General features: G+C 44.9%; 1 protein-coding gene across 1 annotated transcript in view; it reads right to left on the bottom strand.

The window, feature by feature from the left end:
- CREBBP (CREB binding lysine acetyltransferase) overlaps positions 1 to 19,877 on the bottom strand; it is a 1,189,106-nt gene that overhangs the window by 799,627 nt on the left and 369,602 nt on the right. Inside the window, exon 7 of the mRNA XM_086939791.1 lies at positions 2,997 to 3,416. Coding sequence (XP_086795917.1) covers positions 2,997 to 3,416 — 420 coding nt within the window. The remainder of the gene's footprint in view (positions 1 to 2,996; positions 3,417 to 19,877) is intronic.

A 19,877-nucleotide genomic window follows, 5' to 3' on the forward strand; every position in this document is an offset into this window, starting at 1 on the left:
CTTGGTTATGGAAAAAAAAACATTGATATTTTTGGCTCTACAGCCCTACAGATTCCAAATACAACATCGAAAGGGAGCAGACCAAGGAAATGTAGACTTCTTATCAAGGTATCACCAAGGGAAAGCCCCTAGTAGTAAAACAGCAAGGGGAAGGGGATGTGAGAGGGTGAACTTCAGGGGCCTGAAATACTTGGGACTACCGCAAACAGAATTCCCAGCGTGTAGAGCATGGAACTATGTGGGCAGAGACAGACACTACCTGAACCGAGGAAAAGACACACCCACCTTTCCTGTCTACCCACAGCGAGCAGCGAGGCCCAGAGTCGGAGGTGGGAGGAGCTGACCCCGGAAACGCTAAGGCTGCACCGGTAAAAACGGGACAACCACAGGATGAGGCGTCTTTGACCTGCGAAAGAAAGGAGCAGGGGGAGGAGGCGAACGCAGGAGAGCAGCAAAATGTGGAGCAGGACGCCGAGAGCGAGGACCGAGACCCGGAGCAGGACGCCGAGAGCGAGGACCGAGACACGGAGCAGAACGCCGGGAGTGAGGACAACGACCAAAGCAGCATAGAGGACAACGACCAAAGCAGCGAAGAGGCGGAGGAGACCGACGACCACTGGACGGAAGAGTGGTAACGTCCACCGGAGGAAGCTGAAGAGCGGCCGCAACTCAAGAGAGTTGAGGCGGAGCCAGTGAGTGACGCTGTTTCTGGTGAGAGTGGGTTGGTACTGCTGCGGGAGGTGGGTGGAGAGAGGAACAAGGGCTAATTTGAAGCAGGGGGAGCACAAGGCATTGCTGTTGTAAAGAGTTAATCGGTCTAGTCCCCACTATCTTGACCTTGACCCCCTCAGTCCTCACCCTAAGCCCTGACAACCCGATAATTTCCCTAGTTATGCTTTTGGGCTAAAGCTTACCCCAGTCACAGTCCATTACTTCCATAGGCACTACCAGGTGTAGGTGACGGAATAGTACCTGTGTCACAGTAAACTGACGAGCTCCCTTTCTCTCCTCTTGGCGAGCCTCCGGGTGAAGCTAGCACAACGGACGAGCCAGATCCACAACCCATCTCCATCCAACCTGAAGGAGGAGGAACATAACAGGCATCTATATCCATCCACCCTGAGAGAGAGAAGACCAACCTAGAGGAAGAGACTTACAACCCTGATAAAAAACAGAAAACTGTGACTGACAGTAAAGTATCACCTGCTCGACAATACATTCAGCCTCCACGTCTGTATATCCGCCCTGCACTCCCACATTCTCAAATACAAGAGTAAATGGTTGCATGGATGTAAGACAACATATAAAGGAAAACTGACAAATACATTACTGTCACTTTCAAATACTAGGTAACAAAAAAAACCAAAGGAATTTAAAAATTAAATACTGGGAGTAAAAAACAATGCCCAATCAAAGAATAAATAAAAAATAATAATAAATGCCTTGACAAAACATGAATCAAAAGAACCCACTAGCATTGGCAAACCCAATAGGGCTCAGCAATGCCCAAGCTATTGGCTTTGTCTAAGTGAATGTGTCTTAGCCATGTTGTTTAGCAGCAAATCTGCTGTTTAGCATGGCTAAAAGACACTAGATAAAAACTCTATGATGTGGTAAGTCAACAGCTCGCTATAGCAATTTTTATGCGAGGAGGGGAAAAAAGCAGACTCAACAAGAGTTATTGTGCAAAAAAGCTTTGTACTAATAGTGTGTCTGTCGCTATGAGCGGTCGTTGTGCCCAGACTATATATTTTGGGTGCAGCATATACTAAGGAAGGATGCAAAATCCGGCAGTTAAGTCAGGCTAATTAAATACACGCTGCACATCTAGCACTGTAAGCGGTCATTATGCCAGAAAAGTTATGTGCTGAGGTGTATAATAAGACAGTTTAAACAAACTACTTGTGGTACTAATGGCGGGCCAGGTGCCAAGTTGGTTACTAGAAAATGGGCATGATATGCCCTCTTACCCATCAAGGGTTGAATTCAGGTATTCTGACGCGTCTGATGTGCAGACAACGTTTTTATTGAGCGCCATTTTTAAAGGTTAAGTGATCATTAGTCCCTCTATGGTTTTGTCAGCAGTGCAAATAAATACCTTTGAGTGTTGTTTTGGAAGCCATCTTGGCATGTGGTGAACTTGTATATGTGGTAACGAACCTGAGGTGATTGTCAGTTCAGGAAGCACAGGAAATCTAATTAATTTGATATTAATTGATATTAAAATTATTTGAGAGCTATATAGGGGTGAGGATTAGAATTCAATTAAAAATAAGTGAGACGAAGTGAAAAGGTATTTTAAAAATATTGGGATTACACTAACACCAGGATATTTAAAAATCCTCTCAATTTGAAGTCAAAGAAAGAAAAGAAAAACTAGAGTCCTCAGAAAAAAGCACCCAACAAGATCTCCGATGTTGAATGTACAGCAATTGTGAAGAGATAAAAACAAAATGTACAGGCTTCATTACAGAAACAGAGCTTGGGAGCCACTTAACACAAGCGCTCCCGCGAAATGCTTACAAAAAAAGAAAAAAGAAGTTCCTAAAACAGTCCCTAAAAAGGGTGCAGTGGACGTACAGTAGTACTTGATCCATGCTATCAGGGTTGGCTAAACACAGGAAGAGGTATGATGCATGCATTCCATGAACAAATGGGGAGAAAGAATAATAGAGCCAGGAAATGGGAAGCTTAGGGGCGGGCTGTAGCCTACAAAATATATACATGTCTTTAAGAGACAAAACAGGTGACCTCTAGCAGAGACCTAAAAATGTGAACTAAGAAAGCTGTCAATGCTTGCAATTACAATGGTGGTGTGATGGAGGTCTTTGGTGACAGTGGTCGAGCGTCATCAAAAGCCCTTAAGGTATAAAGACTCCATATTACCCTAGTAAGTACTCAAATGACACCGCTAATGAAAAGCAAATTTTAGAGAAAAATATACATAATTAGAACAATTATTTAGTCCTTGAACATGTTGGAAAGATGTTACTCACTGGAGTTCCAGGAGGCTGAGTCTGCACAGAAGGTGGTTGTTGCTGCTGAACTGATTGAGGAGTTGAGACAGATTGAACTTGTACTGGGGTGAGTGGCTGTGGAGTAACTTGAGCTGCTGTTTGCACTGTGGGAGTGCTCGGAGTCTGGGTGGAGGTGGGTACAGATCCTGGAGTTGGTGTTGGCGTCTGTCCGGATGAGTTTATTGGGGTGGAGGGCTGAGTGGGAGCTGCTGGCTGTGGTGGTGTCATCCCGGACGATGGCTGGTGTTGGATAGGCTGCACACCAGAAGCAGTGGCAACAGGAGGAGGAGTTTGATGAAGAGGTGACTGGGAAAGTGCAGGTCGTGGCACTTGGCCACTCTGTGGGCCCATCACATTCATGGAGTTGCTGATTGGAAGAGAGCCACTAGAAACTGGACTCTGTAGTAACAAAAACAAAAAGCATGTCAGAAAAAAATCTTTGTATCACTGTTAGTCTCCAAAATTAAGTTATTCAGTCATGTGTGTAGATTCACACGTGTTTTAATTGAGGTTTAATTCCCAATCCCATTTCAATCCTAAAAAAAATAGTGAATGACTGAAAACAAATGTAGAAACATTTTGCGTGCTACATCAACATCTCCAGTAACTCCCTATGTAAAAGCATACAACTCAGGCTATAATAGGGTAATCTGAACTTTGCTCATATCAAAGCTTTTTTAGTGGGTGCCTAAAACACTAACACTATGAGCAGTCCAACTACCGCTAAAGCTGTAATCTCATTAAAAACACATATTTCCAGAACCCCAAACTGCTTTGTGAAGATTAATAGGTAGGGCCCTCTTGTTTATGAGAAACGTTCCCAACATCTAAATACCTGAGTCCAACTCTCTTCCTTGATCATGTTACCATCTTATAAGCATTGCATCACTTCGTTTCAATGGTAAGAACACCTACATTCTTCTTTAAATCAAACCAGCACACATAGTTACTATTTAATGGATCAGGGTATGACCCATTGCTCATCAATCTATTTATTATATAAAGTAAAACTCTACTGAATGGATTTACAGAAAACTAAGCAAAGGCACCGTGTTGGCACATGGACTACCTTCACATTACAATTGGTAAACTACTGCCCACTGGTTTCAGCTGCATCAAGAAACTATGGGCATTTGTAAGGGAATTGAATCTTTTGGGATTCTCCAAGACCTTTCTCCTACTGGCTAAAATGCTTGAGTCTTTATTGGATTGAAACTTAAAGCATACTATTTCGGAAACTTTACTTCAAATTCGTCTATTATGATCAAAGTTACTGCCAATCAAAGTGAAGCATTTTCTTCTCACGATAAATAATGAGGCACTTTGAACAAATTTGAATCTCTGCTGTCATAGAAAACAAATATGGGAAAGCTGTATTCACCACTCCAAAAGTGGTTTACCATAAAATCCTATGTAATTGTATTTATATAATGCTTACTACTACCCCTGACGAGGCATTCAAGGTCTTTTTGGTGAGTAGAAAGTTACTCCGGAACCCAAAAGAATGTGTGGTAAATTATTATAGGGAAATTTGTAAATCTATAGATGAGGTGGTTCACGCACTTTAAAGTAATAAAAAATTAATAGACTTTTGGTTGCTAAGCTTGTTCATGCGCGGAACAGGGTATCACTTTCTGATCAAAAGCGTAACTTAAAAGATATGTAGAAGCGCCACCCAAGAGGTGGCATCCCCTGAATGCACTGCAACATTTCCAATGAGGAGTATTCCAGTATTGTTCCCAATTCAAAAGTAATTGAAATGTTGATCGGTTCTCAATTCAAATTTATTGGATCATCAATATTTCAAATCTCAGATCAAACATGAAATTAGTGGCATTTCATGTATATATAATTAGTAGGATTGATGCATCAATTAATCTAATGCAAATCTTGCTGCTTGTGCAGTCCCAATGCATTTCGGACTAAGAAAGCCCTTCATCAGGGAGAATTCAATCTGAAAGGTAAAGTGGAGTGAAAACAGGCTGGAAAGAAGGAAAAATAAAAACATCACCTATCTGTCTCTTGCTAAATTCTATGGAACCGGAGTGCTCAAGTAAGTAGAAATTACTCTTGAGGGTAATAAACAAATTAAAGTACATCACCAACTCTGTGACGTGAAACCGAACTGTAAGGTGTGAAAGATAAAACCATTCCCAATCTGCCTGTAACAGAATCGGATGCTCAAGTGAAGGAAAATGCTACTTACTCAGTTTGCATCTGATCTTGGCATGTAGAGCTGTAGAATCTCATGCTTGGGCATATATATCGCCATCTAGTGTTGGGCCCAGATGTTTGCAATTTCTTTTTCGTTGAAGAAGTCTGTGTAGTCACACGGTAGGTGACTCCTCCTTTCGGTGATAGTGTGCATGTTCATTGACTCCATCTTCAGATTGTTTTTCAGCAGAGGGTGAGAGAATGGAGTAGTAGTAAAGAATAGAAATGATCATGTTTATGTATGAATAGTAACAGAAGAACTACAGCAGTTCCAGGTACCCGAGGAGGTGGGTGGGTGCACAAGATTCTACAGCTCGACATGCAAAGAACAGATGCATACTGTATAAGTAGCATTTTCAGTTCGAGGCGTGTGAGCTGTAGATCGCATGTTTGTGCATAGCCTATACAGCAGTGTCCCGTAAGCGGTGGCTATCCGGTAACTGATGGAGTCGTCTGAAACAGCCTAAGTACTGCTTGGCCCACATTAGCTTGCTATCTTGCTAACACATCTACAAAATAGTGTTTGGTGAATGTGTGTGGTGCAGACCATGTTGCAGCTGTGCAGATATCAGTGATAGGGATATTTCCCAAGAAAGCAATATTAGCCCCCAACTTGCAAATGGAATGTGCTCTAGGGCGTACTGTGAGAGTCTTTTTGGCTTTTTCATAACAAATCTGAATACATTTAACAATCCACCTAGTAATACCTGATTTGGAGATAGGATTGCCCTTGTGAGGTGGTGCAAAAGCGACAGTATTTTGTTTTTACGAAACGATTTTGTTCTTTCAGTGTAATAAAAAGAGCTCCTCTGACATCTAAGGTATGTAGAGCTTGTTCTGCAACAGTCAGGTTGAGGGAAGAACACAGGTATTTTGACCGACTGATTGATGTGAAATGCAGATACAACCTTAGGTAGGAATTTGGGGTTAGTACGAAGAACTACTCTATCTTTGTGTAACTGGAAAAAAGGTTCTTCTATGGTTAATGCCTGTTGTTCACCCACTTTCCTCAATGAAGTGACTGCAATGAGGAAAGCTGTATTCCAAGTGAGGAACTGTACTTCACACTTGTGCATGGGTTCAAATGGTGGACCCATTAACCTTGTGAGGACTATAAGATTCCTTACTGGGGCAGGTGGAAGTCTTGGCGGTATAACCCTTTTTAGTCCTTCCATAAATGCTTTGATGACAGGCACTCGAAATAACGATAAGTGTTGCCTATATTGAAGGTAGGCTGCTATTGCAGCGAGATGCAGTCTGATGGATGGAAAGGCCAATGTAGACTGCTGTAAATGTGATAGGTAGTACAGTATGTTCTTTATGGAAGCATCAAGAGGATTGATGTGATTGTTATCGCAATAGATAACAAAATGCTTCCATTTGGCTGCGTAGCAGGCCCTTGTGGTAGGCTTTCTAGCCTCTCTTATAATGTTCATACAGTCTGGTGGAAGATTCAGACTATGACTTCAGGAGCCAGATCGCAAGGTTCAGTTGTTAGAGATCTGGGTGTTTGATTTATCCACAACTGTGTGAGAGGAGACTGGGGGTTGAATGTCATTTTTGGTGTGGTACCAGAGAGAGTTCCGAGAGGGTTGTGAACCAGCTTAGATGTGCCCATGTTGGAGCCACTAGTATTAATGTGAGTGATGTTTGCCTGAGTTTCCGAACCACTGATGGAATGAGTGGGAGAGGCAGAAAAGCGTAGGCAAATATCCCTGACCAGTTCATCCATTGAGCATTGCCTTTGGACAACTGATGTGGAAACCTGGAGGCGAAGCTTTGCCATTTTGCGTTTTCAGGTTTTACAAACAGGTCTATGTGAGCGACTCCCCAGGCTTGGAAGTATGAGTGGAGAACTTGAGTGTGAAATTCCCACTCCTGTATTTGATATCTAAGTGGGACAATTGGAGAGTGTGTGTCCCCCCTACCACTGTATGTAATACAAAGCTGTCTTGTGGTCGGTTCCGACTAGAGCAGCTTTGCCAGACAGATGATCTTGAAAGGCTTTGAGCGCTAGAAAGATTGCCATGAGCTCTGAATGAATGATGTGAAGCAACCTTTGCTGTGTGCTCCACAGCCCTTGCACTGTGTGTGATTGAAGATGAGCTCCCCATCGAGTGAGAGATGCATCCGCTGTTGACACGGTCTGTGGAACCGGGTCTATGAATGGCCGTCCTTTTGACAGGTTTTGTGTGTTCCATCACTGCAGAGAACAATGAGTATGGCCGCTTACCAACACTAGTTCAGTTAATAGACCATGTGCCTGGGCCCACTGACTGGCTAAACATTCCTGAAGTGGACGCATGTGTAACCTGGCATGGGAGACAATCATGATACAAGATGCAATCATTCCCAGGAGTTGCATAAACACGCGAGCCGGAAGTGATTGAATGGCCTGAAATTTGAGAATAAGCGCTTGAATGTTTCGAATTCTGGCTGCACGTGGAAATGCAAGAGCCCTTTGAGTATCCACAGTAGCTCCTAGGTAATCCTAAACTTTGTTTGGCGGAAGATGTGATTTCAACACATTGACTGAAAACCCTAGATGGTGAAGCAGCTGAATTGTGTCGCAAGTGTGCTTGTGACATTGTTGTGACTCCTAATGGAAGCACCTTGAATTGGTTATGTTGACCTGCTACCACAAACCTGAGAAATGTGCGGTGAGCCGGATGGATTGGACTATGAAAGTAGGCGTCCTTTTAACCTAGAATATAAAGAAAGTCGCCCTTTTGCAAAAGAGGTAGTACCTGTTGCAGTGTTACCATGTGGAGGTGATGTGACTGTATGTAAAGACTTAGTTCACTGAGATCCAATATGGGTCTGAAAGAGCTGTCCTTTTTTGAAATTAGGAAGTAAAAGGAGACGCCGGACCCTTGATATTGTGGTGGTACCGGCTCTATGGCTTGTTTTAGTAGTAGGGATTGTACCTCCTGCTTGAGAAGATCTAGATGATCGAGTGAAAGTGTGCGACTTTGGGGGAATGTTTGGAAGAGTGTTGATGAACTCCAGGCAGTAACCAGAATGGATAATTTAGAGAGCCTACTTGTCTGTTATGGATTGCTACTTTGGTAGAAATTGTGACAGTCGTCCCCCCACAGGTGTTAAATGGTCGGGGGGAAACTATGGGCAAGTCACTACTTTGTATTGGACGGTGAGGTACGTGTATTGGAACCTCTATCTCTGCCCTTGCCGTGGTTTCCTCTGTAATGGTCTTGAAAGAAACCCTTGAAACCTGAGGGTTGGTTATTACCCGTATAGGTGCACGCAGTGTTGGAGGAAGCATTCTTGGACCCTGCTCGATAAAAGGCACGATGAAATGAACAACGGCCTTGTGAAAACTGAAGGGCTCATATGGATTTAGCCACTTCAGCATCCTTTTTCATCTTGTCAAGTGAAGTGTCCACCACCTGCCCAAAAAGATGTACCTTGTCAAAGGGTGTGTTTAATATTGAGGTCTGAACCTCTGGCTTAATCCCGGATATGCGCAGCCAGGCGTGTCTTAAAAGAAGACTAGTGTTCACCACTCGGGCGGATGTATCAGCAGCATCTAGGGAACATCTCATTTGATTATTAGAAATTAATTCTCCCTCACGTACCAGATCTTGCACTTTTGATTTGAATTCTTGGGGTAGAAATTGGATGAGTTGTCCCATTTCATCCCAATGTGCACGGTCATACTTTGCTAGCAATGCTTGCGTATTACAAATGCGCCGGAAGTTAGCTGCCTGGGAGGCTATCCTTTTCCCTGAAGCATCAAGGAGTTTAGACTACTTATCTGGGAGTGGTGCGTCCCCAGTATACTGGGAGTTTGCCCTTTTACCTGCATTAGAAACTACTAATGAGTCTAAGGGCAGTCAACCTTTCATATAGACTGGATCCGATGGGGCAGGCTTGTACTTTTTTCTCCCGTAGGAAAAGGATACACACTAACAGGATCCTTAAAAATGTTGTCTACATGTCTGGTCATTCCTTTCAACATGGTCAACATTTGTGTAGACTTTCTGTGTGTTTAGTGTCTCGAAAAGGAAGTCCTCTTCAAGGAATTCTCTAAAGAGTAGGTCCCCTCGGTAAGTAGCAGTCCTGCTTAATAAATCAACAAATCCTACACTGTCATCTGGTGGAGAGGGTCTAGTAGGATATATGTCAGGATCGTTGTCAGTGGGCGAGTCAGTATTATAGTCATCCCACACATCTGCGGGGTGATCGTCATCATTATCGTCCCATTCACCCTGACTGTCAGGCGTGTGTGGCGGTGAGTGCTCAGGTGAAGTTAGCACAGGCAGAGACCGGGGTAGAGGAGAAGAAGGAATAGGAAGAGGAGGAGGGGAAGGGGAAGGTTTTGTCCAACAGTTCTCTTTTTTGATGGAATGTGGTGTTCCTCTTCAGTATTAGTACCCCTCTTTAAAGTCACTTTAGTGATAATATGTCCAGTTTTTGAACGTATAACCAGAATTTTCTGTTTCGGATCTGGTTTGTCGAGCGGATTACAGAAAGCCTGCTTTTTAAGGTGACTTTGTCGTCTCCGTCTGTTTCGGCGCCGATGGATTCTTGGTCTGAGTTTTCAGATCCGAAAGTGTTTTCGGTGCCGAATGGGGATGTTCGGTGCCAGACTTTTTCTTCGACTCCGAAGGCTTTGTGCCAGATTTGGCATGAGGCTTTTCGGAGCTGGAAGGCTTCTTGCTAGGCTTCGGTGCTGAGCCTGAAGGTGGTGCTTCGGAAGCTTGATCTCGGTGCTGACCGGGGCCCGAGGGTGCGGGTTGGTCCGGAGCCGCCTTCTTCGATGAAAGTGGAAGTTGGGGCGAGGTAGAGACTGTACTTGCAGTAAGTTGTCCATGTCGTGAACGGAGATTTCTTCCTGTTTCTCATCAGCTTCGATGGGGTCGCCGGCTTCCTCTTCCTCGGATTCATGTCCGAAAAGGTCCAGAATGGAGTCTGTTTTTTGTCTCTGCATGTTGGGTCGTCGGGACCAACGGTCACAAGGAGTCGTTTTGGAGCGGAAAGCTTGGCACGCGTCACAGTCTTCTTCGCTGTGTTCAGGTGACAAACACAGGTTGGACACGACGTGCGAGTCGTGGAGCGGGTAATTCCCGTGGCATCGAGGGTAGAACTTGTAAGGAGTTTGTTCCATCGACTGCGGGTCGAAACAGGGGCTAGGCCCGACGGCCTACCACAAGCTCTCTGATCAAAATTATTTTTTAGTAATTACACAATCCGCGAACAAAAGGGGAATGAGATCGGAAACAACACTGTTGAGGGAGATTGTTATACGTGCCGAGAAGAACCAAAGAATCGGTGTCGAACCAGAGCATAGCTAGTACATCCGAACCAGATGGCGGAAAAAAACAATCTGCAGATTGAGTAGATGACCATGCGCACTATCACCGAAAGGAGGCGTCTACTTCCTTGTGACTACAAAGACTTCTTCGAAGAAAAACAAAGTGCAAACATCTGTATCCAACACTAGATGGCGATATATGCATAAATATGTGATTTACAGCTCACATGCCTCGAACTGGAAGTTAACATGAAAGGTGATAAACAAGTCAACGTGCATCCAGTAGCACAAGGTATGCTAGAACGCACCCGAGGGTTTGTTCAGACATAGTTGTAAAGCGTCACTCGATCAACAGAGCTGTACAGAACTTTGACGTGCTAAAGTTATCACGTGAAGTGTAAGCATATCAAAGAGAAAATTAAAGACCAAATTAAATATCAGCCCAAAAGTGTCCGCAATGATTTCTCAGTGATAAGTGCACCTCTTCAAAAATCCATTGTCAATACCGTAACAAATTCACAAGCCGGATTGTTGTCTAATTTGAGATAGGTCATAGAATCCAGCACATGCTAATTGACTTTCTTTTTGTAAAAAGACAAGTTCATAATCACCAGTGCTCCTCCTTTATCTGCCTTACTTGTGTTGATCTCAGGGTTACTGGCGATTTTGTCAAGGATTCCAAGTTTTTTTAGCAGTGATATTAGAGTGTTTTGTCTCCTTGTCTTGGTTTCATGTTCGATAAGGACCTCAAATGAATCCAAGATTTTGTGGTTCACTGGGGTCATGTATGTAGTCTAGGGTATTCATCTTTTTAAGGTACCTTCTTTTCTTGGCAGTTGATCATCAACTATGTTTTTAAAGACTTTTTCAAGATGGCTCCCCTCTTTATCTTTCTTAATTTCGCCAGTCCTCTAGTCCCTTTCGCCTCCTAATAGGTTTCTATTTACATCGGAACCATCCCCGTCGCCCAGCCGACTCTTGACATTGCAACTGATTAGGACGCGATACAGGTTTGTTTATTCACAGTGGTCAGACACATTTGTTACATTTACGATATAGTTTTGAACACTCCGAATTATGTTTCGCTTGACGCTCGCCTCCGTTTGATTTTGAAGACATGCAATTATCACTGGGAAATCATTGTGGGTATCTTTGGGCTGCATAATAATTTTCTCTCTGACATGCTTAAACCTAGCGCATTGACTTGAGCACCTCCACGTTCCTTACAGGCTCAGGTGATCGAGTGACAGTTTAAAACTAGGTCGGACTAAATCCTCTGGGGCGTTCGATCTTGCGTATCCTTGCGGTCCCATATGGCCGTTGGGTTCAATAGTCACTGAATGCCCTTAAGTCGTGTGCCTACTCCAGCAACCACAGGTCTAGCCATTGGGAGCCTGTAACAGATGTTTTTGTGACCGGCCATACAAAGTTTAAAACCTAATGTTTTGGGAGGTGATCTATTTCCATTGCACACTGGTGTTATTAAAAAAAAATGATAAAAATAATTTGTCAAATACAAGACCAGTAAAGCACCAGATCTGCGTCTGAAGACAGAAAGAAATGAACTGCCACCAGTGTGCCTCAGTTTTGCTTATATGCTGCTCTACTTGCCACTTCCGGGTCGAAACAATAAGTGTGTGGAGCACCTAACAACACAGAGTAGGACTGCTTTAGAGGATCCGGATTCAGTGGGACTCCAAATGAATATTCACAAGGTGAAGAATCAGCAGGCAGAAGTATCTATCAGAAGCTTTCTTAAAAAAGGCCAAAATCAAATCAGCAATACATTGATAACAATGTAGACAAAATGTAGAAGCATACAATTAGAATAACTGAAAAGTTGCACAAAGATGGCAGAGAACAACGAGGTAAGAAAGAATAAAGAAGTATGACAGTGCAAAGTCGCACACAATGAAATATTCAAAACATGGCTATAGGTGGACAGTTTTGCTTACTTTGCACATGCAATTATCAATGAATGATTTTTAAATTATTGAAATGTATTTGTTTTAGCATTATATATTTAATAGTGAATGATAATTTCTTCCTATTTATAGTGTCCTTTATTTTTCTAACAATTCATTGTAAAAATACACCCTTGAAAATCAGCCACATTGATGTTAGAAACCTCAATGATATCAGTCTTGCATTTATGCGGTCAAACATCTTATGTATCAGCACTCAGGTTTTTTAACAATATAAACTCTTACTGTGTAACATATTGAATGGATAAACCAGTGCAAATGATATAACAGATTTAAATTAATGATGACAATTCTTAACTGATTATCAAACGAATTTGGTAAACAAAGCTTAAGCAAAGCGCATCTGTGACAGTATGTTTTCTATGTCCATTCAGACCATGTGACATAGAAACTACCATAGAGTTTGCACATTTTTTCACTGAAGCACTGTGGGTATTTAAATAACTTGTGGACCGCATATCTGCATGTGAGCAAGGTTACAGAAGTAACCGAAACGCGTCATAGCTGCTGGAATAAAACAAGACCTGATTTCCCACTAAATAATTGGTGTCCATTTCCTGTTTTCCTTTTGCGACCGGCTGGTAGCATAGTGGAGCGGAACTGTTTGTGCACTCAATGAATATTAATACATAAGAGCTTTATGACATTAGTACCCACATGTCATTGCACAGTATGCTCCTGGTTCTATTATGTTTCAGACATGGCTACCCCCCTAGTGCCACATATTTCTGGCACTGCATGACATCAGGATTTGCATTGACTGTTGAGACCCACCAAGCCAGATAGAGAGCTGAGTTTATTCCCTGGCATTCAAGGAGCTCACCATGTGGTTCACTATCAGGGTAATTAACTAATGCCAACTCCCGAGGCGTATATCCTTTTGGAAAAGTACCCATGAACCACTCCTCAAACACCTTGTTTGTTGCAATATCACATAGCGGTGGTGTTGTCCATGGGAAAACCTTTGCAAGGCTGCCTTTGATGGATGGCAGGAAGCCCTTCAACAAACAGCCTGCAACGATATCTGACTGATATGGTGCTGGATTCCCTCCAAGACCAGAGTCCTCACATAGATGACCTCTCCCAGATGACCACCCTAACCTATTTGTCACCACCATCAAGTATGGCTCAGGAAGGGAGAAGGCTCTGCCGCCAGTCCAACTGTGTTTGAGCAGCAATTACTGCAAATCATGTGTAAAATCCGAATGGCATCTGATAAGTTTCCTTGGTGACGGGCACATTGAAATTTCAGAATCAACCCACATATGTCACTTGGCGTAGTCAACAAAGAGAATGCAGGTAAAGAAGTCCTAGAGCTTTTTTTTTTACAAAGATTCAGGACCATGGCTGAAACATCGGAATCATCGCCAGATTGTTCTGGATGGGCTGCAACAAAGGGAGGGCTCTATACGGAACCGTGTCCTGACGGCTTCAATGAAAGGAAGTCTTGGAGGAGTCTTCAGGTGTGACTTCAGCTCTCTGATCATGAACACAATAATGTGCAGGGGTTTGCCTTCGTCTGGATGTGGTCCACGATGGACTGTGGCAAGCCGGTATTCAACAGACCATCATCGAGGTAGAAGAAAACTGGTATCCCCAACCTCCTGAGAAGGACAGCAATTAATAGTACTGCCGAAAGGCAGCATGGCAAACTGAAAATGCTCCTGGCCTACCATAAACCGCAAGTGACATCTGTGGGACTGCAGGAAGCGTATATGAAAATATGAGTCCTACAGGTCCAAGGACCGCATCCAGGAGCTCAGGTCCAGGGGCAGATGGAATCTGGGCTAGATTGAGTACTCTGAATGTTTCCATCACAGGAAGTCATTCAAAGGATTAAGATTTAAAAAGAACAGAAAGCCTGTATTCTTCTTTGACACAAACAACTAGTGAGAGTAGCAAACCTCTAATATTTCTTAGTCCAGAATCATATCAATGGCTCTATTGGAGAGTAAAACGTATACTTTCGGCAACATAATTGACATATAATCCCCTGAGATTTGCCCGGGGGGAGGGGATGGGGGGTGGGGGGGTTATATATTCAGCATAGTAGAGAGAAAAGGTCAGGCACAGCCATGCTGAAGAATCTGGCATACCTGCCTGTCTGACATGATGGATTGCCACCCCGGGAGAAACTGCTGAATCCTGCCTTCCACCAGGCAGTTGTGAGCCACTAATAGTAAGATAAAGCAACTTGGTAGCTGTTGCTACAGGGGGAAGACCACGAGGATTGCTGATGCCTGCATGGTGTGTGCCCAATCAGTGCCTCAGGCCTCAGTGCCTCAGGCCTCCAAAACACTAGCTGATTGCAACAGAGGCTGAGGAGATTGACACTGTCAACAGACCAGCCCTTGGAATAGCCTTTGAATTTCCTACATTGGTGAAGAAACTGTTTGAAAGCTCTCGAAACACCCAGAGAATGTGAAGTGGCCCAACACACAAAATGTTGAAAAGCAGAATCAGGTTTTCCACAGAATAGAAAGACACAGCCATGAGATCAGGCTATGTGTCTCCAGAGAATTTTGTGGAGTCCATCTACGCATGGCACCAGAGCATCACCCTAGTGATAACCATCTTTCCCAGACAATCATTAGTATTGAGGAAAGCTCAAATCACCCATCTGTCTGCATCTTGACCATCCTTGATATGTACCAATGATGCATTAAGGTCTTACGGGACCACCGGCAAAATCTCAGTCCATATACCATAGTAACCAACAAGCAAATTGCACTGACTGACCTTCGTGCTGGCTGAAAAGAACATTTTCTTTCCGAAAATGTAAACTTCTACAAGGCTGTGTCCAGGGAGAGGTGTTAGGAGATGAGTTGAAGGTCACCCTACTGGTCGAAGCACAAGCCACAGGAATTTCAGGAGTAATGTTTATGGTCACCAGGTACCAGTCTGTGATATCAGGCCTCCTGTGTAGTTGTGGGTGGACAAGAAAAGAGCTTTGACCAAGCGCCATTGAAGTGTCATTGAGGAACTCATGAAAGAGATGCAATGACTCAGATGTGGCTTGCTCAGGCTGCAAGAATTCCTCAAGGCCATTGTCTTAACCTCAATGGAGGGCATTTGTGGGCCAACATTTCAGCTTCAAGTTGAACTACAACTGCAAAGGAAGCACACTTCAATTCGGGGTCCAAATGGCTATTTCAAACCTGTATCAGGGGAATATGAAGCCCATTGGCATCTTGTAAGGCCATGTAAAAATTATAATAATAATGAAGAGGTAATTCAACTGCAACATATAATCTCTGAGTGGTGGCAAACTGACTGACTACCCCTGTGGACCCTTGGAGACTGAAAGCATGCTAGAAGTAAGCATGGGCGGAAAATCCGTTTCGCTCGCGGATTTTGCGGATTTTCGGGAAATTCGCAATCCGTGAGATTCGCGAATCTCCCGCAAAATCCGCAAATCCGCGAGCAGCGGATTTTGCTCGCACTGCTCGCACTGTTCGCGTGAGTTCGCGTGAGTTCGCGCCCCGCGAATAAGTGCAAAATTGCAGAAATACGATTTTAGCAAACTGAAAGTAACTACTTACCAGGTTCAAAAGTTCAGGCTCATCATTAGTAGCCATTTCCTGTAGTGCTTGCTGAGGGGCCCCTCCAGAGTTCAGTTGCCAGTTGCAACTATTATGTGACCCTGCTCTGAAACTCAGAATAGTTACACATATGCCACAAAGGTCCTGAATTACAGCTAAGGGAGACAAGCAGGAGCCAGGCTGGCAGTTCAAATCCATTAATCAGCCCCTAATTCATTATTGTCAGTTGGGGCAGGGCAGGTGTTGTAACTAATTTTGCAACAATGAAAGCACTTAGCAAGTGCAAAAGTTCACTAATCAGGAAGCACTAAGGAAGCAGGTGCCAGCTAAAAAAATATTCTGTGACACATTAATCAGCCCCAAATTAATTCAGGTCACTTGAGGCAGGGAAGGTGTGCTTGCGTTGCCACAATAATGTACACTGACTGGACAACCAGAGGGTGCTGTGATGAAACAGAGGGTGGCATGGGTGGGCCAGAGGGTGGCATGAGTAGTCAGAGAGTGGCAGTGGTGACAGAGAGTGGCAGTGATGAAGAAGAGTGTCCCAAACAGGCTGGACACGTAGAAACAACAAGTTCGCGAAACTTGCGACCCGACAGGTAAGTTCGCAATTTGCGACATTGTACAAAACCCTCGCGAACTGGCAGAAACCCGCGCAAACACACAAAAAAAAAATCCGCAAATTCGCGAGAATTCGCGGATTTTGCGGATTGCGAGTTCGCAAATCCGCAAAATTCGCGAACGCGAGATTCGCAAAATTCGCCCATGCTTAGCTAGAAGACTATGGAAGAATGTGAAATAGCCACAATATGACCTCCTTAAAGGCTTAAACCTCTTCCATCACTGATGGACCAGGGAATTAGGGGTGTACTGGGCTAATAAAGGAATCCACTTTGTAACTGAAGGTCCAGAGGGAGGATCAACTGACATGGACACATTATTGCTTACTTTTAGCTAGAAAGTGCAGGATGGAGCAGAGTTTAGTTTCCCTTTCTTGCATTTATGTTTAGATTTTCACTTACCAGAAGACCTCAACTGAGAAGCTGACCTTTCCCAGGAGCAACCTTGGGAGTAGGTCCATGTCCTGGACTAGGTGTGAGACTTACGCGACGATCATGACTACCAAAGTTCAGCAAAGTCCAGGTTTGATTCTTGCCCTGGATCGCATTCAGGTGCCTGAGGGAGCACTTGTTGCATGACTGAGTCGTGTCCAGAGTCCAAACACCTCAAACAACTCGAACAGGACTGTGATCAGTATCTGTTCCCACCAGTATCAGTGGATTTTTCTTGTTTGTCTACTAAAGGTGGAGCAGACTTCCAGATCTGCATCCGAAGGTGTGGAAAAAATAGAAATCGACATTAGAACACACTGGTGGTTACATGCTGTTTTGGTCTGTCATTTCTGGGGAAGTACAGACTCTGCTCTGCGCTGCACTGCACCACTTAGCAGCGCACAGGAATACTGCCGAAATGTTTCCAAATCCAGCCTGTCACCTGGGGAATATTCTAAAGATTAGGAATCTGCAGTCAGAAGTATCCATCAGAAAGCATAAATATGACAAACTTTTGCTGGTTCAGAAAATACAACAGAGTAGCTACTGTTTTTGGTGCAGAAACACAATTTTAATTGTATGAATACTATAATTAAACAAATTCTATATTATTTAAGTCAGCTGTGATGTAAGGTAAGGTTATATAAGAAGACGTAACAATTACTTCCAAAATGATGCAGTTCAAAGAAATAAACTTTAATGCTCTGCAAGTGGGAGGCGTGTCCAGCGGCATGGCCACTTGAGACGTGCTTTCGCCGAGCTCCGGACGAAAGCAGAGCTGTGTGTACAATGTTACTGACCCCCCTCCCACCCCCCCCTCGGAGCTCGAGAAACCGGTGAGCCGGCACCGGAAGAGACGCCGCGGTGTGCGGGCCAGTCGTCTGGCCGCCGCGGCTGCGGGAGGAGAGAGATCCCCAGGCTTGCTCCTATACGGTCGGACTCGTCGGGGATGTCTCTGAGTGCCACGAATCCGGGGAGACCACCCGGGGGCGATAAAGCCCGAAGCTAAACTGGGGGAACAGTCGTGCCCGCCAGGCCTGCCTGTTATGTTATGGTAATAACCATTTATAGAGCGCAGGTACCCCCGTAGGTTTCATGGCGCTGTTGTGGAGAGACATAACTAATCCCTAAGCGTATGCTTGCTTGAACAACCACGTCTTCAGGGACTTCCTACAGACCAAGAGATTGTCACAGTTCCTGAGCGACAAGGGGATTGAGTTCCAGAAAGTACGGCGACTCCTGGATCCATCCCTCCGTCTGGAGGGAGATCTCGACCTCCGCTGCCTCGGACGTTCCACGGGCCGCAGCGGAGGGCGCTGTGGAGGCCTAAACGGGAGCCTAGGTTGCGGTGGCCCTGTAGGCGGTGTCGGAAGATGTGGTAACGAGGCAGACCTCGCCAGAGGTGGTGGTGTAGGAGGTGGAGGACAATGAGGAGGAACAGGCGGTGTCGGGTTACGTAGAGGAGGGTCCTTAGGTAACGGAGGCGGTGTAGGTGACCTCGGCTTGGCGGGGGAATAAACTTGCGAGTGCCCCGAGCCCAGAGCCTCTTCCCCTCTCTTCCTTTTCTTCGCCTGACCTTAAGGGGGGACCTAGAGGCCGTACCCCTGGTAGCTAAGCGACGGCGCCGTCCCGACCGTGGACTTGTGGTGACCGAAGACACAGTCCTGGCCTTGGAACACCTCCTGGAGGGCAATGCTCTCCTTCTCGACGCTGAGCGCCTTTTCGACAGCGACGTACGCCGTCTCGACGTCGATGAACGCCTCCTCGCCGTCGACGATTATCTCCTTCTCGACGTCGACGTTTTCCTTCGACGTCTATGATCTCCTTCTCGACGTCGAACATCGAGTCGACGTCGAAGGCGGACATCGAAGGCGAACGACGGCGACGCCTCTACGTCGACCGCCTGCCCCTTCTCGAACCCTCTCGACGTCGATGATGACTCGACGACGAAGCCGTTCTCCATGTCGACCTCGTCGGAGGTCTCGACGTCAATCTCCTCGACCTCGCTTCGACCCAGAGCCCTGGGGAGACAGGGAGCAGACCGTGGTCATTCCTCGCGACGCCAGCGTCGAGGCTATCGATGGAGACGGAGACAGGTGGTGTTTTCTGGTCTACTTCTTACTGGGGAGCCCCCCAGAGGCCTCAGAACGGGCAGAGGTAGAAGCCCCTTCATGCCCAGACCCACCTTGACCTTGCTGTCTTCTTTGCTCCAGTCCTTGGAGCCTGATCTTCTCTCTGTCCTTCAGGGTCCTACTTGAAAACTGCAGGCAGATCTCACAAGTCCCAGGAACATGAGAAGAAGGGAGACACAGGATACAGACCCTGTGTGGATCAGATCTACCCTTCTTTCTGGCACACTCTGGACATTTCTCAAATAAGGCAGGTATATTTGATAAAAGAGTGGCCAAATCCCCAAAAAGTGAAGAAGAGGCAAATATACGTCGAGTGAACACACTAACACTTTAAAAGTGCCAAAAAGGTAACAAATTACCCAAAAAGGGAGAGCTTAATGCTCCAGGGTCCTGCTAGCAGGAGCCGGAAAAAAGAACTGAAAGTAAAAGGAAGTGGCTGAGCATGCTGGGATACCGAGGTTCTCCAGAGAGTTCTTTAAAGGCATGGTATCCCTTTTCCAGCCACATAATGGCAGCCTATGGAGGCTTGTCTGTCCTCACCTTCCTCTCTATCATTCCAAGGATTTGGGGAGGAAAGTCTCTCTCTGGGTGAAACTTGACATATTTTGTTGAATGTGTTATTGAAGTATCCAAAATCAATGCAATTTAAAAAACAATTTT

The sequence above is a fragment of the Lissotriton vulgaris genome, chromosome 10 (genome assembly GCF_964263255.1).
Source record: "Lissotriton vulgaris chromosome 10, aLisVul1.2, whole genome shotgun sequence".
Lineage (NCBI taxonomy): Eukaryota > Metazoa > Chordata > Amphibia > Caudata > Salamandridae > Lissotriton > Lissotriton vulgaris.